The sequence below is a fragment of the Paroedura picta genome, chromosome 18, assembly GCF_049243985.1.
Source record: "Paroedura picta isolate Pp20150507F chromosome 18, Ppicta_v3.0, whole genome shotgun sequence".
Taxonomy (NCBI): Eukaryota; Metazoa; Chordata; class Lepidosauria; order Squamata; family Gekkonidae; genus Paroedura; species Paroedura picta.
The window spans coordinates 4,752,392-4,778,797 of NC_135386.1; the positions used below are offsets into that span (position 1 = coordinate 4,752,392).

A 26,406-nucleotide genomic window follows, 5' to 3' on the forward strand; every position below is an offset into this window, starting at 1 on the left:
TGCTTGTTTCATAGCCGAATCGGCTGCTGTTCTTACCCTCCTGGGTGCGTTTTATATCCCGTTCCCATGAAATGTGGTGCAGTTATTAATTGTTTTCAGGCACATAAACCGCAGCGTTTTCACCTTCCCGATCGCCGGACTGAGGAAAAGGAGAGCAGGGGAGGTCACGCGAGCTCGCAAGATGGAGAGAGAGAGGGAGAAGGGAAGACGCAACGGAGAGACCTGCAAGAATTACACGTAATCCCCAACTCTTCCCCTGGAAGCATATAAAAGACAAAGGGAGGGGGGGGGAGTCAAGAATATACACAGCACTGGAAACAGGCTTTGTATGAGCCCCTCTCTCCTTTGCCTGGAAACCTGGATTACTTCTCTTGCAATGTACAGTCAAAGAGGAATGGAAATGCGTCTTGAACCCTGGCCTTCAAGACGATTCATAGAATCATAGAGTTGGAAGGGGCCATACAGGCCATAGAATCATAGAATCATAGAGTTGGAAGGGGCCATACAGGCCATCTAGTCCAACCCCCTGCTCAACGCAGGATCAGCCCTAAGCATCCTAAAGCATCCAAGAAAAGTGTGTATCCAACCTTTGCTTGAAGACTGCCAGTGAGATATAACTGAGATTCTTTCTCAGTTATATCTCAACGGCAACAACAAGATGCCCGAATGGGGAGGGATGACAACAGAAAGAAAAGAGAGAAAATTGCTCCAAGACTTCACCTCGCTCTACCACTCCCACTGATGTGTTATTTAAAAGGGAAACCATATGCAGGCGCATCCGGAAAGATGCACAGGGAGCCTGTTCTCTCTAGGCTTTTGTCGCCGTGGGACGCTCCATCGTTGCTTTGACGCAAACGTTCCTCCTGCTACGGTTTATTCCCCTCTGGATATCGGGAATCCCTGAGGGATATCAAGAGACCCAGTTTCCCTTTGCCAATTGGGTATAATGCTAGAGAATCCACCTTCCAAAGTGGCCATTTCTCTACGGGAACTGGCCTCTGTTTCCTGTTGTCACCCCCAGGAGATCTCCAGGCCTAGCCTGGAAGTTGGCAACTCTAAACGTGATCCTGCCACTCTGCCCGTCAAAGTTCCAGCCCTTCCTCTCTGCCTCTTTTTCGGAAATGAGCGATATCGTTCAAAGAAAATAAAAAGCTGATATGCTTAGCGGGGATTCTCTGTCTTCTGCCTGTCGGAGTTCAGCTGGACTGAATGGAGAGGCGAGCCTGGCCAAAAGGAAGTGGCACTATCGTTAAAGGGGACAGCCACGTCACGCTACGGACTAGCTCATATTTCTCTGCCACAGTCATAGATTCCGGGAAGAGCGTGAAGCCATAGAGAGGAGAGAGAGAGAGAGACTGAGAGAGGGGGGCTGCCGTTGTCTCGGTGCTTGCAGGGTCTAACAAGGTCAGCACTTTAGGCTGAACGCTGCGCGGCCAGATATCGATCGGGTTCCACGGGGTGCGATAAAAACAGTCCATAAAGTTCCTATTTGTAGCCATAAAAAAAAAAACTAATGAGAAGAGAGGACGGCAAGGCGGGAGGGAGCCCAGCTCCTTTGATGCGAGAGGCCATTCAAAGGCCACTCCCCTTTTCCAAGATCTTTAACTCCTCGCCGTCCGTACCCCACTGAGGGCCATCCTCACCCTCAAAAGCCACGGCCAGTCTGAGCAGACAAGGCTGATTTTGATGGGCCAAGCATGTGGACATAAGAGACGCCATATTGGATCAGGCCAATGGCCCTTCCAATCCAACCATCTGTGTCACACCTGTGGCCAATCTGTGGCCAAAACCTAGGTGCTGTCAGGAGGTCCACCACCTGATTTAGTGCAAGATGGCTTCTTGTCTTCATGCCAAGGTCACCCAGCAAACTTCCATGGCAGAGTAGACCTGAATTTCCCAGATCAGAGCCCAACCACTACACTATACTACCTTTCAACGTCACAAGAGCAACGGTGAAGGACCCTCTTCATGTTGAGATGCTGACAAGTATGAAAGGGAAGCTTCGGCAGGGTGGCCACCTCTGGGTTGGAAAATACTTGGAGATTTGGGAGATGGAGCCTGGGGAATGTGGCGTTTAGAGAAGGGAAGGACCTCAGCAGAGTCCATCTTCCAAAGCAACCATTTTCTCCAGGGGAACTGGCAATTGGCAACCCTAAGCTTTGCTGTCTGTAGCCTACGCAGACCTTTAATCTGGCCCTGCCCAGACTGAGGCAGGGAGATGCTCAGTCGGCTTTGAACGTGTGTGTTACAGCCAGAGCTTCCTCTGCCTAACCCACCTCCCTTCTCTCTCCTCTCTGTCAGTTAATAAGTCAGCATTCTGTCCCTTTATTGACTTCTAGCTTGGCAGGAATTCTCAGGAGAGGTTGTCGGATCCCGCTTCCTTGTCCAGCAGCTAGCAAGAAGTTCCTGTTGGTATGTCAAGCAATGACCCGAATCCTTCGTCTATTTGCCTCGGGGTGGGGGGAATCACAGCAGCCTCCGTTAGATCCTCTGCCAAAGGTCAGGTGCGATGAAGAAGAAGAAGAAGAAGAAGAGTTGGTTCTTATATGCCGCTTTTCTCTACCCGAAGGAGGCTCAAAGCGGCTTACAGTCGCCTTCCCATTCCTCTCCCCACAACAGACACCCTGTGGGGTGGGTGAGGCTGAGAGAGCCCCGATATCACTGCTCAGTCAGAACAGTTTTATCAGTGCCGTGGCGAGCCCAAGGTCACCCAGCTGGTTGCATGTGGGGGAGCGCAGAATCGAACCCAGCATGCCAGATTAGAAGTCCGCACTCCTAACCTAATGAGAGGAGCATGGGCCTCCGGACTCCGGCAGGGGTACATGACAACTGAACTAGCTGCCCTACTTGAGAATTGTGGTCACCGTGTCACTGCCAGATGTACTATACCAGCTGAGTGGCCCCTGCCTGGTAGAACAAGCTCCCGGAAGAGCTAAGGGCCCTGCCAGAATTATTGGCTTTCCGCAGGTCCTGTAAGACGGAGCTCTTCCGCCAGGCGTATGGCTCAGGCTAGGCTGAGATCTCGGAACTATCGTCAAGTTGGACGGAGGACCACCAAGGAAGACTCTGTGGAGTAAGGCACCTGCGGAGTAAGGCACCTCCTGCTTCTCACTTGCCTTAAAAGGCCCTTGGTGGGAGAAGCTAAACAGAGTTGGACGGAGGACCACCAAGGAAGGCTCTGCAGAGTAAGGCACCTTTGCTTCTCACTTGCCTTTAAAGGCCCTTGCTGGAGTCGCCACAAGTCGGTTGTGACTTGACACCTCTTACGTACATAATTGTTACCGTCCTTCTCTCCTCCTTCCTCGTTCTCTGCCAATACAGACAGCTGAAGACTCCAGAAGCCTATTTAAGGCAGGAATGTCTCACCTACTCTCCTTCCTGAGATCCTTGGATCTGCGGCTACTGAACCCCGAGGAATCTGCACACAAATCCTTGAACGAGCATAAACAGGGGGAGGACTTTGCAAGTGAATTAAATTTCCTCTGGATATTTAGGCTTATTTTGTGATAGATTTTATCAATAAAAATGAGACTTGCATGGAGATGCTTAAAAATCTTGTTAAAGAGCTCTGCGCCCCTCCCACCGCCTCACCCCTGCCTCGTGTTGGCTCCATGCTGTGCGCATTCAAAAAGTCCTAATTACAAGAACTGGAGAAGAAGCCCCTCCCACAAGAGGCAAATCAGGTCTGAGCTTCTCTCCAGTTAACTTGTCATGCCTTCCGGGGAGGGGGGGGGCTGTCGCTTTTACAGTTTTACGTATGCATTTGGGTTGCCAATTCTGGATTGGGGAATTCCTGGAGATCCAGGGTGTGGACCAGGGAAGGGAGGGACGTCTGTTGTGCAAAATGCCACAGAGTCCCCCCCTCCAAAGCAGCCATTTTCTCCAGGGGAACTGATCTCTATCGACTGGAGATCTTTCAGGAGACCCCCAGCCACAACTGGTGGCTGGCCACCCTACTACTTGCCCATAAAGAAGAAAACACCTTGGGATGACTCCCCTTCCTCACTTGGATTGCTGATTTCCTTGCAAGCTATTTTCAAGGGACCAGAGTTTAACAACAGCTTGCGGGAACGTCTGCATATTTCCCCATCCCTCTCCTCCTCACAGACCATCTGCAGCCATGGCCGGCTTGGACTCCCTCCCCCAGGGCGGTCTTTGCTTTCTTCCTCTTTAAACCACTGGCCTTCCGCAAGCATTCCGCTCCCTCTGCAGCGTGCAGCGCCCTCGAGCCGGCTGCTGTGGCCGAAACAAAAGAGGCCTGGCATAGCGACCGCACTGGCCATTTTGGAAGAATCTTTTCCTGCGACGCTCCTCCTGGGCTGCAGCCACATTTAAAAATGGTGGCGGCCGCCAAGGGAACAGATGGGGATTGCTGGATGGGAGCTGGGTGCTGAGGCGGGGGGTGGGGGGTGGGGGCACGAGATGGCGAGCACCTTCCGTCCCCAAGGGAACCAGAATCCCATCTCTGGTGCCCAACCCTCAGGATGGCTAGGATAAGGTTGGCATCTCTCCCAGGAAGAGAGAGAAGGGGGGGGGGATTGAGCAGCTGCCTCTCTTTACATACACATATATCGGAATACCGCTGAAACAGCGCAAGGCAACACAAACTGGCTCCGAACGAGAGGGGTGCCGAAAAAGGATTCAAAACCAATTGGACACGCCAGATGTGGCAGATGTTGCAATCGAGGAGAATGGTCTGGGTCTCTGCTGTGTGAGAAGGCACAAGTGACTCTTTGAACGTGCTTCTGCGGAGCCACGCCCTCCTCCCTCTGTTCTGCTGATATCTCCGCCGTCCTAAACTGGATGCAGATCTCCCAGAATACGCCGACCTCCCTGCCCTCCAGCTCTCTCCGGGCACACACGCTCCGTCGAGATCTTCTAGTAGAAGAGCTACGTCCTTTAAAAAAAAACCCATGCTCGCGTGATGCAGTTTTGGCTGACGTCGTTGACGAACTACAAAGGAACTCGAGCTCCGTACCAGAGCCCTGCGGATTCCTTCCTCCCGTCCTCTTACCTCGGCCTGCACGCTACCGCTGTCCGCCTGCGAGCCTCTTCCCGACTAAAGCCAACTAAATAATTGATTCCCTAACCTATATTTAGAGGATTTAAACGCAATAATGCATCATGCAAAGCCCCGGCCAGCTGGGCTGGAATTATTTTCTTTGTAAACCGCAAATTATTTCATTACTTCTGGTCCCCTCTCTAATGCGATATGCCACCGTTCTGGACTGACACATGTTTGCAACGGCAAATTTGTGCTTTTCACGATGCGTCTCAAGCTGGTACGGGCAGGCTGTTTCCTCCCACTGCAGGCTTCGTCGAACAAAACAGGGGAATCAGGCGGGACTGTTCTCTGTCCCGTTGTCTGTGTTTTGACTTGCGGAGACCGCTGAGCATGGAAGAGAACACTCTTTGAGGTCCCTTTTCGGTCACAGGTTTCCATCCGCTGAGATAGCACAAGTCAGACTCTTTCGATGAGAAATAATCTTGAGTGAGCAATTTGGAAGCGATGGGTTGGATAGAATCGGCAGCACCTTGGCAGAGTTCAGCTTGCACTCAGCAGCAACAGGCCAGTGCTTAAAGAGCTCTCTGGCTAACGATGCAAATTCTGGCCGGGTCTCTATTCCCGATTCTCTCCAGGGTAGGGGGGATTATCTCCAGCCAGTAGCTCTCCGAGTAGGAAACACGTGCCGGGTCAGAACTCCGCACAAAGAGCGAAGGGTTAGATTCAGGCGGGTAGCTGCTTTGGTGGGAAGTCCGGAGGCACCTTTAAGACCAATCGAGTTTTATCCTGGCTCTATGCTTTTGTGCTCATGCACCCTTCTTCAGGTACGTTCAGGCGGATAGCCGTGTTGGTCTGAAGCAGTAGGACAAAGTTTAAGTCCAGCAGCACCCTGAAGATGAACTGAGTTTAATTCTGGCACTAGTTTTGGGTGCATACACATTTCTTCAGATATATCTTAGGGCTGTGATTCTCAAACTTTTTTCCTGAACATTCCTAGACTTCTGAAATCCAAATGCTTTGGTTATTGAATGAACCTAGATTGTGCTGACTCACTATAGGCAATCCATCTAAAGTCCCTGTGAGAAGGTGGACTAGAAGCACTAGAAATATATATTTTTTCAAATTATTCTATATGGCCGGTTAAGGCTACAGTGTGTCAGAAAAGGCTACAGGCCTTCTTCAAGACGGTTAACATGTTTATGTAGACTACTGGAGCTGCATCTTGTTTGGGGGAGGAGGAGGAGGAGGGAAGAGAAGAAGGAGAAGGAGAAGGAGAAGGAGAAGGAGAAGGAGAAGGAGAAGGAGAAGGAGAAGGAGAAGGAGAAGGAGAAGGAGAAGGAGAAGGAGAAGGAGAAGGAGAAGGAGAAGGAGAAGGAGAAGGAGAAGGAGAAGGAGAAGGAGAAGGAGAAGAAGAACTACTGTTGTTTTGTACCCTGCTTCTAACTACTCTTTCCATAAGGGTCTTTTTCTTTGGTCTCTGGTGTGTGTAAAACCCAGATTCTCAGGCACCCACAGTAAAAATACAATTAGTTCCATGTATTAACGGCCTGGCCCGTTCTTCTTCTTCTTTTTTAATTAACCTTCTCCAAACAGGAACACTGTGTACGAATGCGTGCCCGTCTGTACTTAGTATTTTACGTTCTGGTATTTAAATGCCTCGCAGGAATTAAGAGCAATAACACGCTTCTGTGTTGGGGAGGAGAGGACATTGCGCTGATGGCGAATGATCTTCCGGGCAGAGCTTTCAAAGAAAGCAGAAGGCACTGAGTGGGTGGATCGCGTTCTGCTTGACGCTAACATCCAAGAAGCCGATCCTTGCTGCTCCGAACCACAAAGCTTCCTGGGATACCCTCCGCCAGACTGCCACGGAGCAGGTCCTCGCACGCTAAACGGGATAATTAAAAGGCATCGGCAATGTCAACAGGGTATTAGAAGGCTCCAAAGCTGCTGAATTGGACATTCTTCTTACATGGACACGGTTAAGAGACAGGGCCACGAGCCTGGTACTAAATGCTCTGGGCAGGGCCAGGATTGCTAATTAGGCAGTAACGCAGTGGGAGGGATTTCCGCTTGACGGGCAGGGCTGAGATGGTGTCACGATAGAGGATCTGCCTTCTCACTCGTTCCGCTGGAGCTAAAGCACACATTTACGATTTCGTCTGGGTTCCTTTTCAATAAGGGGCATGCGCTTTTTACTTTTGTACATGCAGCCTCCGGGGTTGCTTTCTCAATGAAGACGAGTAGTGGAGAGGGAGGTTAACCCTTTCTTCCTCTGGGGAGGGCCGTGTCTCAGGGACGGAGCATCTGCTTGGCATGCACAAGGTCCCAAGTACAACTTTTAGCACCTCCAGTTAAAGCTCTTCAAAAAAGATGATGGGAAAGTCCACTGCCTGAGATCCCGGAGAGCCATTGCCTGTTTCAGTAGACTTGGATGGACCAAGGGGGTCTGGTTCAGGTCATTGTTTGGATGAGAGCAGAGATCTCTATTGGAGGAAAACGTACAGGGAAGAAGAGCTAGACCAGGGGTGGACAAACCGTGGCTCTCCAGAGGTCCATGGACCACCATTCCCATGAGCACATGCTGACAATTCATGGGAATTGTAGTCCATGGACATCTGGGGAGCCACAGTTTGGCCACCCCTGAGCTAGGCCTTACAACATCAGCACTACTCTCACTCTACCTAAATCATGACATGACACTCACCTTACGCTGACCCCAGCGTGGCGTCTTCAAGGCAAGTGAGAACCCCAGAAGGGTTTAGCCATTGCTTGGACCAGTCGCAGCCCTGATAAAGCTGTTCTGACCAAGCAGTTATTATTAGGCCTCTCTCAGCCTCTCCCACCTCACAGGGTGTCTGTTGCAGGGGGAGGAAAGGGAAGGCGACTGTAGATTCCTTCGGGGAGAGAAAAGCAGCATAGAAGAATTATCTCCTCTTCCTCTTCCTTAGCAGCCATTTTCTCCAGGGGAGCTGATTTTGGTCTTCTGGAGATCCACTGTAATAGCAGGAGACCTCCGGGTGTCGGCAGGAGGCCGGCAGCCCTGAAACCTGGCACCATCGAGGTCTTCTGTACCTTCTGAGTCGCTTCCACGGCATCTGAGTCTGACGGAATTAAATCAGCTGGGAAAACCTGTGGTAGCCTCCCCAAGGCTCCGAGCCTGGCTGACGGAGAGGCCTCCCTTCTCTGCAGACGTATAATTAACCGATGAAACTTGCCGACAGTCATGAACCAGCTGCGGAGGCGTTGCTCAGCATTTCAATGAGAGGTGGAGGTTTGTGGTTGGGAATCAGGCTGGGGAAGTCGGAGTCACCTTGAGAGAACTCTTGGGGGGCTATGGGGTGGGCCCTTGAGGACCCTCTTCCCCCTGAGATAAGTAGCTGAGGGTCCTTTGAGCAATCCAATTCAGCATAAGCTTGTTTTGGGTTGCCAGCCTCCGGGCGTTGGCTGGAGGTCTTCTGGGGTTACACCTGATCGCCAGGCCACTGAGCTCCCTGGGAGAAAAAGGTTATTTGAAGGTGGGCTCTGTGGCAGGTCCAGTTTAAGGATTCACAACTGGCATGGTTACTTGTGTCGCATGCAAAACTTCCCTTTGTTTGAGGAATCGTAACAGACAAAAGTGTGGTTGTAGTCCTCTTCTTTGAACATGGGCAGGACACGCCCCAATATCTACGGAGACCTTCAAGTTCTTATGACACAAGCACAAGAACCATGTAACCCGTACGAGACGGAATCAGCCACCTGTGTCTGTGTGTGTTTTTTCCCCTTTGGCAAGGGCTTGTAATTTAAAAACATAATTATATTTTAATGTAATTAAAATTAGTTGGTTAATCAGAGGGTGATTAATCAACGGAAAGTTGCAGCCCTAACACACACGGCGAATGTTTCATCACAACACCTGCCGTGGAAAAGGTACGCTGTATTCTTTCGGTACAATGGCCCTGAGTATTATTAGGAAGGTAAGAGTTTTTCGGCCTCGGCTGGAAATCTAGGCAGCGGGATGGAGTGTGCGGAATGGAACAAATGCTTTGTGGATCCCTCCTGAACTTCAGCGGGATCCTTTTTTCCCCTCTATACTAATTCCAGATTTCTTTTTACCTCTTTGAATAACCGTGAAGTATAATGTATTATTTTTCATAAAGGTAATTATTTCACTGCGGCATTACATACCCTGTATGTGGCATCCCTCATTTATATATTAAACAAGAAATGGCTCACTCGAGAACCCAAAAAGGAGTGTGTTTTAGCCAGAACGGGGGCAGGAGTTTGCCGTTCCGATCTTCACTTAGGAAGCATCAAGCGCAGGGATGAAACCAACTTGACGCAGAGACTAGCTTTTAAACTGCGTTCTGATTCTGGAGATCAGGGCTATTTATACAAATTGGCTTCACTTGCAGGCAACGAGCGTGTTTTTGCATGATTTATTTTGAACTCGGTATCTTGAAATGTGTTAAAATGCCTAATACATTTTTAACAAAGCGACAAGAGAAAGCACAGAGGAACTGAGGTCCAGGCAAGACTGATATGATTTAACTTTCAAGAGTTTATTTCATCCACTCTCCAAGGGGGGGAGGATTAAGGTTGCTACCTTTGGTTTGGGAAATACTTGGAGATTTGGGGAAGGGGGAGGCAGCCTGAGGAGGGTGTGGGTTGGGAAGGAAAGGGACTTCAGTGGGGTATAATTGTGGGAATATAAAAGACTTGCATTGTGCATGACCGAGCAGAATATAAAGAGTGTCCTGCAGGGGGCACTAGAGGAGACGTATATTTAGCATAGTTAGATCCTGATATTTCCCAAATTATTTTCCCCAGGGCCCCGATTGGCTTAATAGCAGACTTTCTGCTCTTTTGAGCATACTTCCTCCTCACTTTCTTCCAGAACAGCAGAAGAATGACTGCAAACCATGTTTAGAGGAGTTAGGACTCATTCCTCGTTCCACACAAAGTTGTTTCTCTTCACAATAAAACCATTTTATTCTTTTAAGCAGCTTGGCATTCTGCTCTCTTTGCATATTTAAACTCTGTCCACAACGATACCCCTTCCAAAGCGGTCCCCCTTCCAAAGTGGCTGTTTTCTCCAGGTGCAATAGAAGGAGATTTTCTCTGATGTCAACTATGCTGCGGTTGGCTGAATTTAGGCCTACCAGCTCTGGGCTGGGAAAAACCTGGAAATTTGCAGGAGACGGCAGGTTTCTGTGGGACAGGAGGGCCTTCATTGGGACATAACATCATACAGTCCACCTTCCAAAATGGCTGTTTTCTCAAGTGGAATTGATCTGTCACCCGGAGTTGTAATGCCAAGAGGTCTCCAGCCATCTCCTGCAAGATGGGAACCCCATTTGAACCCTCATCTCTGCAGCAACTGTTTCATGGGGGCACCCACATCCTGTTTTTAAAATTCCAAATGAGCCACGGTGCCAGCAAGGTTGGAAGACCAGGCTGGCCTTCCAACACAATAATAATTCACATGTCCAAGTGCTGCAAAGAACATAAAGATAGCCAGATCTGGTAAAGATGCTCTGCTTCCATAACACCTTTTTATAACATGCCAGTGGCCAGAAGAGTGTAGTGGGAAGGGAGGGGATAATACACCAGAGACCAGATTCTACACCCCTTATAAAATCCTGTGGGAAATTCTTGCGGGGAGGAATTATAGGAGACGGACCACTTTGTCTGCGAGGCCAGCGTGCACTCTATCAAATCCAGCTCTGCCCTTTGGAGACATTTCCCCTTTCAGAAGTGGCCTTTCCTTTGTTCCCAGTTATAACAGCTCATTTGCTATTGTGTGCATATGCTGGGGTTGGGTGCAAAGCCGGACAATGTTAGAGAGGGCTGTAAATAAACGGATCTGAGGACTGCCTTGACAGGTCAGTGACAGCCTGGCGATTTTTTTTTCAAAAAGCCGGTCTCACAAATGCCATGAGAAGTCGTCCCTTTTGAGTCGGCGAAGAGGTATAAATTTCTTCCCCGCACCGTTTGTTGTTGCCAGAACTATGGAGAAGAAAGAGACTTGGGTTGTGTGCTGGGGGGAGGCTGGGTGACCCCAAACATATTCAGTCTTACTCAGTAGGTGGGAGGGAGCTGCCCTACGGATGAAGAAAAGGAGGCGCACGGCAACAATGGAGGAGCATGGTCTTAAAGCATGCGCTAGGGGTCTTCCTGAGGCCCAGACCGTCTCATGTATGGCTTTAAGTCGGGAGCTTTTAATAGGCTTGGAACCCGGAGGGTGCCTATCCCGTGATCTATAGCGGGTTATTCACCAGATTCTTCTCCGGGCTCTGCAGCTGTCCAACCCATTTCACTTCGCTGCTGGACGCCAGCAGGGAGAGGAATGACAGAGGGGTTGTGTTAGTCCACTGCGACCCCAGATGACAAGAACTTTGTGGCAGCTTCACAACAGATTGATTGTGGTGTGCATCTGTTTCAGAGTCCAATGCGCCTTTCGCTAAACTCGCAGCCTTGGTATGGTAGCCCGTCCCCTGGTGAGAAGTGACCAAAGCAGAGTCCCGTAAAATGAAGGCAAAGCTTGAGTGGCTTAAAAAAAGCTTGAAGCACCTGTTCCCACCCAAGGTTGATAATGCTGGGGACAGGTGCTTCAACAGAAACCTTTCTGCTTTTGAATTCACTGTGGCTTGCGGGCGAAGAAAGGGGAGAAATCGCGGGAAAAGCACTCATTAAAAGCCCGGAGAAACAGTGAACGGAATGCTGAAGGACAAAAAGTCAGTGCCGAATGGAGGGGGACCCCGACGGATGTCCAGGCGGAAAGCAGGATGCAATGCAGAAGGGAACTCACTTCCCCCAACAGGAATCCACTGTGAAAGTGAAGGAAAACACCACTGCAGAAAAGGCCATACTTGCAAATGGAGACTGGTGCCAAGATACCACAATATCCATCAACAGGTGGATGCCCCCTTTGTATTCCGTCTCCAGACTTTGATCTGTTGATTTGGCTTGTGTTCTTTCTTTCCACAGTTCCCTTGATGTGTTAATTCCTCCCTTCAGCTTTTGACAGTCTCTCCCTCGCCAACTAATTTAAGCCACTACAATGAAAAAAAAAATCCTTCCGAACTGACCCCGTCATATCTGCTGTATTGTTTTGACTGCAGGAATCTTCCCCAAAGGCCTCCCAGGGAGGAATATATCAGAACAACACTCAGATTTTGTATTCGCATTCAAAGCGCAGGGCTGGCCCAACCATGAGAAGAACCTAGGCAAGTGCTTAGGTTGCCAGATTTTGAGGGAATGCACAAAGGTGAGAGGAATCGTCTCTGCTTGGTTGAAAGGCAGCTCAGTGTTAACTGGCTTCTAGAATCTGTTTATATGTCAGCTCTGGTCTTCTAGAGCTGCCATGATGGCCCATGGAGGGCTTGGGAAGAGCCTCTCTGTTATTATTCTTACATTGTTCCTTTTGAATGCCCAGTAGGTGCAAATGCTCATCCCCAGTTTTTAAAGGTTCTCTCTGTTGAATGGGGGAGACCAGAGTCATAAGCCAGTGGGGCACTAAAAAAACTTAGGCCAACTGAGGGAATTCATGCATCTTAGCACAGTATTCCTGACAAAGCCCTGTGAATGAAGGACAGTGTTATCATTACTGTGTTGTGGGCTGGGGACTGAGCACCGGTGTCTTCCTAGATTATTCTGTGCAACATCAGCTTAAGAACATCAGAAGAGCCCTGCTGGGTCAGACCAGGGGTCCATCTAGACCAGCCTCCTGCCTCACACAGTGGCCAACCAGTTCCTCTGGAGGGCCAACGACTGGGCACAGAGGTCGAGGCCTTCATAAGAACACCAGGAGAGTCTTGCTGTTTCATACCAGTGGTCCTTCTAGTCCAGCCTCCTGTTCTGTATCCAGGTGTCACTGGGAGTTCAGGAACCCCAGAGCAGGAGCCTAAAAACAAAGCCACAAAGAGGAGGTCTGCTAGGCACCCACAGCTGGTGAGATCCTTCTCTACGTGCTGATCCCATCTATGAGCGGACTGATCCAAAGGCTAAATGTTTGCTCCAACAGCCTGGAGGTGCCTTGAGATTTGGCAAAATCCAAGCCTGACATCAAGGCTTCAGGGTTCAGCAGGCATTCACCAGGTATCACTTGGCTGGCCAGTGTGCTCAGTGGCCTCATCTTCTCCTGGTCGTACCAGGCAGGTCAGAAATGCCTGCGGATTTGGCTGTTAATCCCCAAAGCAACTGGCTCCAGAGGGCAGGCTGCGGGATACCCAAACACCATCAGCCGTCACAGCCTGCTCTGCCAGACCGGAGGGCTACCTTTGTCCGCTCCGGTGGAAGGGGGCAGGGAAAGGGCTCGCTCTGCCTAAGAGCCCCTGAGCCGCCTGCCGTCTCCGGCCCTGCTGCACCCCTGATTGCACTTCCTTCCCGCTGTGACTCATCAGCACTCTTAATCAGCTCCGCTGCCTGAGGATGGTCCGGCGGGACGGTGCTCGGCTGCTGCCGGTGACCTCAATCTCTGATTGAGGAGTGTTCTCGATTCCTACAATTGAGGAAGCACCTTTGGCCATTCACAGCACGAGCCCACGAGCTGCTGCTGCTGCTGCCTTACGCTGAATCAGGCCCTCGGTCTGTGGAGGTCACTGCTGTCTACTCAGGCGGGCAGCAGTTCTCCAGGGTCTTTCGCAGCACCTGCGACCTTTTCCTTTTCAACAGGAGCTGCTGGGGGTTGAACCAGCGACCTTCTGAATACCAAGCAGATGTTCTCCTACCGATTCCACAGCAACAGGTGGCTATGCAGACATTTGTTTGTTCCTTGCTGACATATTTGTGGCTCGGCAGCTGCTGGGTCATAGGTAGGGTGAGACTGGGAGAGCTCCCAGAATTACAAACCATCTCCAAACGACAGAGATCCATACTCTTGGAGGAAACGACGGCTTGCTGAGGGCCTTCACTTCTCCATCCCAGGCTCTACACACATACACACACAATCTCTGGGGTTTCTGAGCCCAGAGTTGGCAACCCTAGCTGTCGGTTTCATCAGATGTTCCAATAATTCGCACAGAGCTGCAGGAGAGAACTTTCAGACATGAGCCCCAGAAATCTTCAGGTTACAGGCGTCTCGAAGGACAGATTTCTGGGCAGTCGTCCACATAGGGTAGGGAAGGTGGAAGTTAGAAGATCTCCTACAAAGAGCTCAATATGTGAGACTTATGGCAACCATGCAGGCTCTCAAGGTGAGATGCTTTTAGGGGTGGTCTTCTATTGCCTGCCTCTGTGTAAGCCATCTAAGATTTCCTTGGGGTCCTCCCATCTAAATATTGACCAGGGCTGACCCTGCTTAGCTTCCAAGATCTGATGAGATGAGGCTAGCCTGGTCAATCCAGGGCAGAGCTCTCAAGCCCGGTGCTTCTCAAAAGAAGAAGCCATGGCAAGCAGAGTTTTCTAAGCCCAGAATGTGAAGGATGCAAGCCTCCAAGGAATACCAGGGTCATGACGCGGAGGCAGGCAATGGCAAGGGGCCTCTGAGCATCTCTTGCCTGGAAAACCCTGCTGGGTCGCCGTAAGTCAGCCGTGACCTGACGACACTGTCTACAACTATCAATTGTGCTTAGGATTGCACTCTCTGAGAGGCATGACAGCTGGGGAGCACATTTTTAGGGAACGAAGAGGAAAGGCTTCTGCGACGCCCTACCCCTCCTGTATTTGACAAGCAGCCACAGGGACACTCTTATAAAATGCCATTTCGCAGAGCAAAATCTCCCCCCGCTGTCACCACCGCATAGACTTCACATTGCTGGGGGCTCTAATTCACTTCCTTTATAAATTACTTGTTTACTGTAAAAATAGCCTTTCCTCCACGGATTTAAAAGCCAAACAAGCATCTGTTCTTTGGGTTGAAGACATACGGGAAGGGAGCGGGTTGGGGGGGGGGGACACACAACACAGAATCATCCTGTGTATCAATCGCTCACAGTATTTTATAAAGCCAAGTATGGCATAGTGGCGCATCAGACTCGAATCAGAGGGACCCAAGTTCGAATCCCTGCTTGGCTGCGGAAGCTCTCTGGGGGGCACTACAGGCCACCCCAAAAGTTTCCGGGTATTTCCCAACCCAGGGCGGACAACACTACTCCCGCAAAACAATTCTAGCAACCTGGAGAGGGCCCTGAAATGGGGAAGACGACAATCCTAGCAACCCAATTATATATAAATCTTTACAGCCCTCATAAGCAGGAACAGAAGCCAAGGACGTATCAGAAAACCGGGGCTGCCTCTGGCAAACAGAGAGAACTGCAGAAGATGGAGACGCTCATTTCCGACTGCCATCCCCCCCCCCTTCCCAAATCTTGCTCGGGGACCTGGGACTGTTTTTGCTCTGCCAAGTCGCTGAAGCTAATCCGTGCCCCTAGGATGCGGCACCTGGAAAACAGTATCCTGTTAGCTTGCCTAGTAATTACTGGTCTGAAGCTCTGCTCCTCCAGAGATGCCTCTCCGAAAGCTTCCCTGTGGTTACGTTCCTAAATATATGTTTAAAAACCTTAAAAACGTTGACGTTTTTGTTGCTGTTGTTGTTTTCCAGCTCTGAAAGCTGAGCAGCGGTTCGAAAGCAGGGAGGGGGGCGGAGTGCAGGAACTCCAGAAGGCCCTGGGTTCAAGTGACTGCAATCTCCCATTACATACGTTGTTTAGAGTCACCCTTTCTCACAGAGAAATTAACCAGAGTGAGGCAATACAATCAACAGGATGGACCAATAGACAACGAAAAGGGATCTGGGTGGCGGAACCAACCAGGAATGCTGAAGATCTGCTCTTCTCTAATAGGGATTCTGCATTACGGTGGATTCTGAGATGCACTTGATTCTTTCTTTTTAACTTCAGGTAAAGATGAACAAGGAAGTGGTTCGTCAAGGAAACTGACCGGCAATAGATACAGGAGAGACAGGATATCAAAAAGGTTAATGCTACAGTCTAAGCCCAGGTAAGAGAGAGAAGAAGAAGGCCAATATAAGATGAACCAGAAGGCAAGCAGTGGCCAAGTAGCTCAACCCGTATCCAATGAGAGGATGGCATCCAATGCCAAGTGTACGCCAGAGAGGGAATCCTTTTAACCCTTTTCTTCCCAGATCCTCTGGCGTGCACAGCTACAACACGCAACGATTTCACCGTAGCTGGCACGAAGCTGCCCTCTCGCAAAGTTGTGACTGACATTAAGTTGACCCACTTTGTACTTCTCTATGGTTTCCTCCTCTTGGCACGCTGCCCTCCGGTTTCCACCGGCAGAGCAGCCCTTCATTTCCTTTCTAACTGGAGCATATCTTCTGTGTCAGTCTGCTGCTAAGAGCCTGGGCAGTTAATGTAGTTTGCACAGAGGGCTGGCCAAGTTAATAGAAGTTCTCTCCTGGCTCCACTCAGGCCGTGACTAGGAAGGAAAAAACTCACGTCCGTCAGAGACGCGGAAGAACGGAAGAGGCCATACTGAAACTGGGGGCAAGGGGGGGGGAAGGTTGTTCCGAACATAGCAGCTCAGCCTGCACTGAATTGTCCAGGGCCGGCCCTGGAAGAGCTGCTACACCCGGCTCTCGAGAGCTCATACCCCCCCCCCCAAATATATATTGGCTGTCACTCCAGCGCTGTGACCTGGTAACCCTAGAGGTATTTCAGGACCAAGATGCAGAGGGGCTGAATTTCACAGATCGATTGGAACCAACCAGTTAGCTCTCTGGCCACGGGCTCCTAGTCAATAATTTAAAGGGCCTCTATAATAAAGGGGACGCTTCAGCCCAAGGTGCCAAAACAGACAAAGGTCTTCTGAGAACATGCCTGAATCCTAGTTAATCCTCAAAAAAAAAAAATTCCCACTCCCCGGAACACCCTCCATCTTAAAACACTGCCTGGAGGTCTATATTTCAGTCCGACTTGCAGGGGATGAACTGCCTAAGTTGTCAATATGCTCTTTTATTTTATGTACTACAATATATTTGTACCACACACACACACACGGCAGCTAAAAATTAATAAAAGGCAAATGGGGGGGAGAATAAAATGTGGCAAAGCCCCTGAAGGGGAAGCAGAGGCTGGTACAGAAACCAAGACTCTGGTAGAAGGAAGCTTCACGGACCACCCTAATAACCATACATTTTTAAATCATATGAAAGCTGGCCCCGATAATCTTAAATTTTACAATCACTCATGTCCAAACTTGACACATTAAAACAGATTCAGAGCCCCCTCTTTAAACACTCCAGACCTGTGGAGCTATCAGTGGGCAAATTCCATAGTGGAAAGCCGATGTCCTTGGCAGCAGGGAATGGCGAGGAGAAGTCCGCATACTGGATGCTGTTGGCCCCTGTAATGATGCATCAAGGGTGACAGAAATCAGAAATGTCTTTCCTTCAAATGGAAACCCAGCTAGAAGAAGAAGAGCTGTTGTTTTAAAGCCCCCTTTTCGGTATCTGAAGGAGTTGCAAAAGCGGCTTACAAATGCCTTTCTCTTCCCCACAACAGACACTCTGTAGGTTGAGGCTGAGAGACCTCTAAGAGAAGTGCTCTGTGAGAACAGCCCTGAGAGAACTGTGCCTGGCCCAACATCACCCAGCTGGCTGCATGTGGAGCAGTGGAGAATCAATCCCAGTTCTCCAGATTAGAGGCCGCTGCTCCTACACCACACTGGCTCTCTTTAACCACCATGCCACGCTGGTAGAAAGTTACTATTGCACACCCACCAGCCCAACTGCCATAGCATGGACCTAAGGACTGTGAAGCTAGTTATACTGGGAATGCACTGCAGGGTGAAATTTACTTTAAAAAACCAATTCTGCAAAGGTCACACTCAGGTGTGAAGGGCAGTTGTGACTGCAGTAGAAGCGATCAGCCCTAACAGCTTCTGAAAGAAAAGGACTGATTGAAATCTGTTGATCGGAAGACACCTAATCAACGCCTTGATGCATACAGCTTGCGCGACTGGCGGGAAAGCTTTGGCCACTGTGGTGTCCAGAAGGGCCCCAATGAAGGAAGCCTTCGGAGGAGGTTGGAGGCATGATTTCTTGCTGTTAATTACCCAACCTAATTCCTGACACGTCTGTATAATCAGGGAAACCTGTGACTAGTTCCTCAAGGGGAAAGTGCTCTATTGAGCCAATCATCGAAATATGGGTAAATGGAACAACCTTCAGACCATAGGTGTGCTACTGCAAATGCCACATGTTTAGAAAATACCTGCGGGGCATTCCTCAGCCCAAACGGAAGAGCCACATACTGGTAAGAAATATGATAATATACATAAAGTGTAGGAACCTGTGATTAATAGGGATGGAGAGAGATATAGAAATAAGCATCATGAAGGTCAACTACACAAAACCATTCATACCTAAGTACACAAAGACAACATTTTAAACTTTCCAATATTCAGGAAAAAAAAAATTCAGATTCACGACTGGCCTAAAGCTTACATGTTTGTTGGGTACCAGGGAAAAAAATGGGAGTCGAAAACTGTGATGGGGTTTGAGCCAGGAGCTCTCTGTACTGCTCCCTTTTGGATAAGGGATGACAGCTCCTGTTCCAACTCAGGCACCTTTTTGAATGTGACAACCAGACTAGCTGGTTTCTGCCAGAAAGCCTTGGAGATATTGGCAATACCTTTAAGGATAGGGAAGGTGACTCTGCACCAAGTGACTCTGCACACAGATCGCCTAAGATCTTGTCTCGAGGCCTTGGGTTGCTGGAGGTCACCTCTATTTGAAGATTTTATTTTTATACCGCAGGGGTAGTCAAACATTCGCTGGCAGGGGGCTCCTGGGAATTGTAGTCCATGGACATCTGGAGGGCCACAGTTTGACTACCCCTGGCCTACAGGGTCAGCATACATCAGCCAACATTTGAGGGCACTTTCCAGCCCCGTCAAGAAGAGAACCGGTGTTTCAAGGGTGTGAAGGAGTCAAATTCCCAGCTCCTTCGATGACCAGCTCTTTCCTTTGTGCTCTCTACAATGCCTCAAGTACCGGCAAGCTGGGCTTTCCCCATTCTCTGGTCTCAGTCCCTGTTCAGCACAGCATCAGGATACAGGCGGAACACTCATCCCTCACCCCCCACCAGCATTCCTCCCTAACAGAAAGAGATCTTTCAAGGACTTGGCTCTGGTGCCAAGTTCGTGGGAGGAATGGGTGTTAAAACCAAGGAGCTCTTTGGTGGCTTCTCCTGATCGGAGGCTTCAAAGGCTGCCCCTGTGATTGAGCATCGCGGATGCAGCTGCTGCCCAAGACAAGGAAAAGAAGCTGCTGAAACCTGATGAAATGGAAGGGGGAGGTGGAGGGAGAGAAGCAGCGAGGAGATCTTGGCACAAGCCTCCCAATAAAGATCCCCAAACACTCGACTCCTTATTGAACCTACAGCAGGATGGTTAATTCGCTCTCCGCTTCCCGGCCTAGAAGGGAAAGTATGTTATACCCCAGGGCCAGAACTGATGAACGGAGCCATAAATCAGACAATTTACAAGGCCTGCAATTAGGAAACAAGCAGACAGAAGGGAGAGCTCTCTCTCTCTCTCTCTCTCTGCAATAAAGGCAGCGACATCATTGCCTCTCTTGCAAGCAGGCGAGCAAAGGGGCACCAGCATCCTTGCCAGCCCTGTGCTCTGATTCTTCCACCAGCCTCCCTCCTGCTCTTTACTACTTCCCCCCCCCCCAAAAAAAAAGATCCTTCAACAGGTCCCTGGGGGTTTGGGGCAGCTGGTGGATGCATTTGTCACTACAGGTGCAAGGATTATCTGTTGGAGCAACCTTGGGGGACCTAAGCAGATTTTAGGAAGAGTCCCAGAATTGCAGGCTGCGATTCCCCATTGGAATGCACAAATGCTTCTGGGAAAGGGAAGTTCCCGAGGATATTCGTAGGGGCAGCTCATGAGAGGATCAGGGCCAGAGAAAGCACAGACAAGAGCAGTTCCCAAGCCACATTTAAGAAGTGAACTACACGACTCAGAATCCCAGCAGATATTTTACTCGTTTACTTTATCTGAATCCAGACTTTCTCCCCAGTGAGAAACCAAACTCACCTGCGTCATTCTCCTCTCTTCTGTTTTATCCTCACAGCAACTTTGTGAGGTAGGCTTGGTTATGAGTGTGTGACTGGCCAGGCTCCCATGGCAGAGGAGGGATTTGAACCTGAGTCTATGCCACACTGGCTCTACATCTAGCATTAGCAATCTCTGGCTTATGAGAGCTTCAAGGAATAATGTGGGTGCAGGTCCAAAATGGGGCAAATAATCCCCTCCCCCATTACAGGTCAGAAAAATGGCTCACCTCCTCCCACAGCAGCCATTTTGTATTGGCTCCACCTCCTGCAGCAGCCATTTTGGGGCTGTGCCCATCACCCCGTGTCAGAATTCCGAAAGGGCCCATAGGCTCAAAAACAACGAGTACCTTATTCCATCGTCACCCACTGCTGCCCAGTTTTACCACAGAGTTTGGGTGGGATTGCTAGAGTGCCTCAACGTGTGACATCACTTCTGGTGACATGACTGGAAGTGACATTGCGGCATTGTGTGACCTCAGTCAGCCCTGCCCCCAAAATCTCCCGGGGGGGGGCTTCTTGGCCTTGTCTGCCAACACGGAACAGATGCCAGATTTGTGACAGAATATGCTTAGGAAACATTTCCTCTAACAACCCCCAAGGCAACCCTGCCAGTTGCCTGTGGCTTTGATCCTGACCAGCAAGGCCGGGAGATTAATTAGAATGCCTCTCTTCAACCTTGAATTTCTAAAGACAATTACACAGCCCCACTCACATCCATGTACCCATAGATCTCCGCAGCATGGGGCCCTGGGCGTGGGTAGGAAGGTTGGCAGCTCTGCTGGGGCTCTTCCAAAAGGGTCTTTGAAGAGGCTCCAACGCGAAATTAACTAATTAATTGCAGACCGATAGAAAGGGAAAAAAAAGAAGCTAAAATGACTTTTGTTTTAAAGAGGCTACCGGGGACAGGAAGAGACGATTAAACTAGGCCCATGGCCAGAAATTTTGCGGCAAGGAGGCCCAAGAGAATATGTTTGGGGGGGGGGGGTAAGGGTTCATGCAGAACAGCCAGAATGTAAATACAGCTAGTCGCTCGACACAACAAAACAGCCAGTGTGGTGTAGCGGTTAGTGTTAGGCTGGGATCTAGTGGGGAGCAGGTTCCAATCTCCACTCGTGTCACGAAAGTTCGCCAGAGACATGGACCGACAGTGTGATACAGAACATGGCAGCTTCATATGACAAATGAAGAATGAGACCTGAAGATCGTTTCAGAGGGTTGCCGTGTCGGCCTGCAGTCAGAAAGCTAGATTTGAGTCCGGTAGCCGCTTAGAAACCCACACGATTTTCGCGAATGAGCTTTCAAGCGTCAACGCCCCCTTTATCAGATCGGGGGAAACCCATATCTGACGAAGGCAGCATCAATTCTCGAAAGCGCCCACCTCAACAATTCTGTTGATCTCTAAAGCCTGCAAGTCGCAAACACGGACCCACGGGGCTTTCCAGGAAAGCGGCAGACGCTGGATATCCAAAGCCAAAGGCCGAAAGAGACCTCAAAGAGCATTTAATATGCCGAGCCTTTGTTTCCCAAGCTCGTGTCGGAGCTTTCAGGAATAACCAAATGTCTTTCAAAAAAGACACCGCGCAGCTGTGCCAACTTTCCTTCACGCAATCTGGCGCTCCCCCCCCTTCGCCCCCCCCTCAAAACGTGAGAGTTCTGGGAAGATTAGTGCTTCGCAATAAACCGTATGCTCAATATCAGTTCCTCTTGAGACGCCAAGCCGTGCCTGCTTGGAATAGATCTTGGGGGAGGGGGGAGAGAGAAAGGGAAGGAAAAAACCCAACAGCCACGAAATTTCAAGGAAGCGTTGCCGGTGGACGTATTTTTTTTTTTCCCCCACCTGGAAGCGGAACAGACCACTAGAGGGAACCACTGAGTTTCTTTGTTGCCAGGCAGATTAAAAAGAGGGGATTCGGGGGCCCATAATTAATAACTAATGGGGCACTGAAAGAGGATGCGGATCACGGCAGTTTCCTTTTGGTGTTTGGGGTGGAGTACTTGAAACAACCAGGGGTAGTCAAACTGCGGCCCTCCAGATGTCCATGGACTACAATTCCCATGAGCCCCTGCCGGCAGGGGCTCATGGGAATTGTAGTCCATGGACATCTGGAGGGGCCGCAGTTTGACTACCCCTGAGCTAGGGTGTCTGATGCCAGTAAAGCAACAGTAGATTTGCCGGCTCTGAATTGGGAAACACCTGAGGATTGGAGAGGTGGAGCCTGTGGAGGGTGGGGAGGGACCTCAGTGGGGTACAACACCCTAGAGTCCACCCCCCCCCAAAGCAGCAATGTTCTCCAAAGGAGCAGATCTTGGTCATCTGGAGATTGACTGTAATAGAAGGAGATCCCTATGGGGTGGCAAACCTAACCAAAGGTCAAGCAGAGTATTCCACATTAGCATACTGACGTATTTAAACAATGCAAAAACGGATGAGGCCTTTAAAGGGAGTGGAACAATATCCTTTTGTAAATCTCACGGAGTGTTTTGGTTCGAGCAAAGAGTGGGATTTCTCTACGTCCTGGGCGAAGAAGCGCCTGTCAAAAATGAGCTCCCTTTATCCTTTGAGCAAGAGGCGGCTGTTTTGCAGGGGCAAGCGCAAGACTGCACAAGGCCAGAGAGAGGGGACGGAGGGAACAAAACAATATAGAAATCGAAATCCAAGAGAAGTCAATGAATCAACTGAAATGACACGCTCCATTTTGGGGGCATGGGGCGCCTTGGCAGATTTACGACACTTTTAGCAGGGGCGGTCCCCAACAGCCGATACCCAGACGGCTGCGTAAATCCTTTCCCGTCCACACAAAAATAAAGCGATGCTGTGATATTAGGGTTTTTTGGGGGGGAACTCCCTTTCCTGATATTGCAGGGTGGGACCTCCCATCCGCAGTCATTACATCTTAGCCAAAGGGCTTTCCCTAATCAAACATGTTTCTCCGAATCAAATCCTAAGTCTGGGAGCTCATTTTATAACCAGATAAGAATATCTCGGGGAGGCGGGGGGGGGGGGGGTGAAAAAAAAAACTGCTTTGTCAGCTGGAAAAGCTGTTATCTGTTCTTTGGGTGTTCCCTTTCCAGCAACTCCCACGGCCCCTGGTCTAACCTCGGAGGTTCAGCTGATGTTCTCAGGTTCCATGCAGCCATTGGGCAATTCTCTCCAAGAAGCTGCTGGGCCCGCCCCACCTGATGGTGGAGCTCTGAAAGTCCCCCAGGGCTTTCTGGGATGCACCTGAGGAGTCCTGGGCGCATTACCATCTCCCAAATGGGAAGGGAGGTGGGGTTGTCGGCCTCCAGGTAGGGCTGAGAGCTCTGGGTTAGGAAATACCTGGTGACTTTGGGGGTAGAGCTGGGAGTGGGTGGGATTTGGGGCAAGGAGGGGCATTATCCATAGAGTCCCTCCAGGTAGAGGGACCTGGGGCAAGGAGGGGCATTACCCATAGAGTCTCTCCAGGTAGAGGGACCTGGGGCAAGAACGGGCATTATCCATAGAGTCCCTCCAGGTAGAGGGACCTGGGGCAAGGAGGGGCATTACCCATAGAGTCTCTCCATAGAGTCCCTCCACCTTGCCCTCTCCACCCCCCAAATCTTCATGAATGACCCCGCCCAGAGGTTGCAACCCTGGGTTTGGGGAGGGGATACCATAGTCCACCTTCCCAAGCAACCAGTTTCTCCATGGGAACCGATCTCCACTGCCTGTATATCAGCTGTAATTTCAGGATATCTCCAGCTACCCCCTGGAGATTGGCAACTCTTTGCTTCGGCAAACATCAAGGAAAATGGGTTTGATAACCCGAGACAGCAGATAACAGGACAAATAGGCCAAGGAAGGAATTATAGATGCAACCCCACCACTCGCTGTCCCCCCCAAAAAAAGAAAACAAAATTGGAGGGGAGGGGGGATACATAATGTAGGAATCTCAAGGCCAAACATCTGAAATAATCTTTTGAGCTTCAGCTAGAGGCTGGGAGGTTTTAGAGGAAGCATCGTGTCGATTGATCTTGGCAAGATCCCCGCCAGTGCAACCAGCGGAGATGTTAAGAAACACAATTTACTAAAAGAAAATTAAGATACGAAAAAACCCAACAACAACAACAAATAAAAAGCCAGAAGTTGCTTCTCTAAGTAGCACAGCCTGGGAGGCTGGGCCGAGGCGAGGCATCACAGTATGGAAATGATATGGGGTGGGTGGGAGGGAGCGTCTCCCCGACTTGCTGGGTGTGATTAGGAGCCGGCTTTGGGGCATCGCCCTATTTGCACATCTCCTCTCTGTTCTGCTGGGCACCATTTGCATACCCATCAAAGACGATTTTGGGTCAGTCTGGGCGATTCTCTGAATTAATATTATAATTCCTGAATTAAGTTCAGCCGTGTGGAGCTTTAAATTCCCCCCTCTGTCTTTAACGGAACACTTACGCACCGAGAAAGGGCTTTGAAAGATCTGACCGCTCTGGCACAGACAAAGCTATTTATGTTTTTTTTAAACTGTCTCCCAACCGGCCCAGTTGTCCTAATATATTTTTAGGACAATAATTTTTAGACGCTTCAACCTTTGGGGTTCGTAGGTGCCCGGAGATCTCCTGGAATTACAACCCGTCTCTAGACCGGACAGATCAGTTCCCCTGGACAACATGGCTGCTCTGGGAGTCGGTCTCTATGACATTACACCCTCCTGAAGTCCCTCCCGTGCCCTGCCCCTCCATGATCCGACACCCAAATCTCCAGGAATTCCCCGACTCTAATTGGGGGTGAGAACTGGGCCAAGCTGGTGGTGATCGAAAGGGCTATCAAGTCGTAGCTAACACAGGGTGACCCCGTAGAGACAGGTTTGCCATAACCCACCTCCATGTCACCTTTCTGGTATTCGTTGGAGGCCTCCCATTCAAATACTAGCCAGGGCTGACCCTGCTTAGCTTCCAAGAGCTGATGAGATCAGCTAGCCTGGGCTGTCCAGGCAAGAGCAGTGGGTGGGTGGGTGGGAGGGCGTTGTTTTGTTTTAAGCCTCATTTCTCCCTTATAGGGACACCAGAGAGGTCATTTGATAGGTTCAGCCACAGCTGTGGGGGAATGTTCCCAGGGGGATCCCGGGAAAGGATCTCAAACAGGACCTTCTGAAATTAAGTACTGAAGCCGTTTCTTTTTCCTCTGAAAGTGACCTGCATGATAAATGATCCTCCTCTGTTTGGGAGCGGACCTGTAGGAGAGATAGATGCGCTACTGTATGCGAGGCTTTCCCTGTGGGATTGAGGCTGCCGCGTCTGGAAAATTAAGGAGCTCTCCGAGATTGCTCGTCTTTGCGCTCTGCGAAAGCATTCAGCATGATGGCCTTTGGGTTTGGGGGAAAGGAAGCGAGGGCCAGGATCCAAGCCCAGATATTGTTTGGGGCAAGAGACCATGTTGCCTGCAACTCCTGGGGGTAAGCCCCAATGAATAACGTTGTACTTACTTCTAAGTACACCTGCTCTGGATCGCCCCTCCTGCATCCCGTTCGCCCTCTCGGCTAATCTCTTTATGGAACAGCACAGCTTTCCTGTTAGATCCTCTCTCCCACCCAGCCTAATTTTTTCCTCTTTTTCATCTTCCCTAATCCTTCAGATTTTAGGAAGTTGGTGCAGGAGAGATAGTGGGAGATCTTCCCGGCAGTTTTTCAAGGGATCTCTGCCAGTTCTTTCCCCCCTCTAGCTACAATAATGACACAAGGGGAGGACCAGTTTCGATTAGCAAACTCATGCAAGGGCAGAAGGGTTATAATAACCCCTCCCTGCTCATATCCTGAGCGTTTCGCTGTTGCCTTTTATACATTTCGGTTCGCACCCCTGAATGTGTGGACCACCCAATACTATCTATCCGGTACATTTTTATCACACCGTCCCTCCAAGGTTGGGTTGCCAGCTCTAGGTGGGAAAAAGACCTGGATGGGATGCAAATTGGTCTTTTAGGGTTGCTGGGTCCAGAGTGAGATGGGGCAGGGGGGTCAGGCTGCTATATCCAGGTTGCAAAACTCCGGGAGATTTTGGGGAGGACCTTCAGAGGCTTCCAATGTCACACGGCATCCTTTTTCTCCAGGGGCAGTGACGTCTGGCGTCTGGAGACGAGCTGAAATTCCAGGGGATCTCCAGGCCCTACCTGGAGCCTGGCGCCCCTATGGCCCTCAGCCGTGCCATGACCACAAAGCGATGGCCGCTAAAATTTGGGTGAGCACCAATCAGGGATCTTTGGCCGCCAGCTCGCAAGCTGGGCTTCCCTGTAAGAGTTCCTGTTTCCAAGCAGCCTCCGAGACACAACACCCCACGCTGGATCGGCCCTATGGCCGGGGCTGACGCGAGAGAAGGGCAACAGTGAAAACAGCAGCGACTTGATAGGGGGGGGGGGCGGTGATCCGAAGAGCCACGGCCTTTAAT

General features: G+C 50.2%; 1 protein-coding gene across 7 annotated transcripts in view; it reads right to left on the reverse strand.

Moving 5' to 3' along the window:
• LOC143827697 (uncharacterized) overlaps nt 1-26,406 on the reverse strand; it is a 96,300-nt gene that overhangs the window by 30,877 nt on the left and 39,017 nt on the right. Inside the window, exon 6 of one of the 7 annotated variants that reach the window (XM_077317515.1) lies at nt 17,134-17,293. The exons of the other annotated variants lie outside the window; for them this stretch is intronic. Within the exon in view, the coding sequence (XP_077173630.1) occupies nt 17,206-17,293 (88 nt within the window). The 3' untranslated portion in view covers nt 17,134-17,205. Of the gene's footprint in view, nt 1-17,133; nt 17,294-26,406 lie in introns of those variants that run through there. 7 annotated transcript variants of the gene reach the window in all.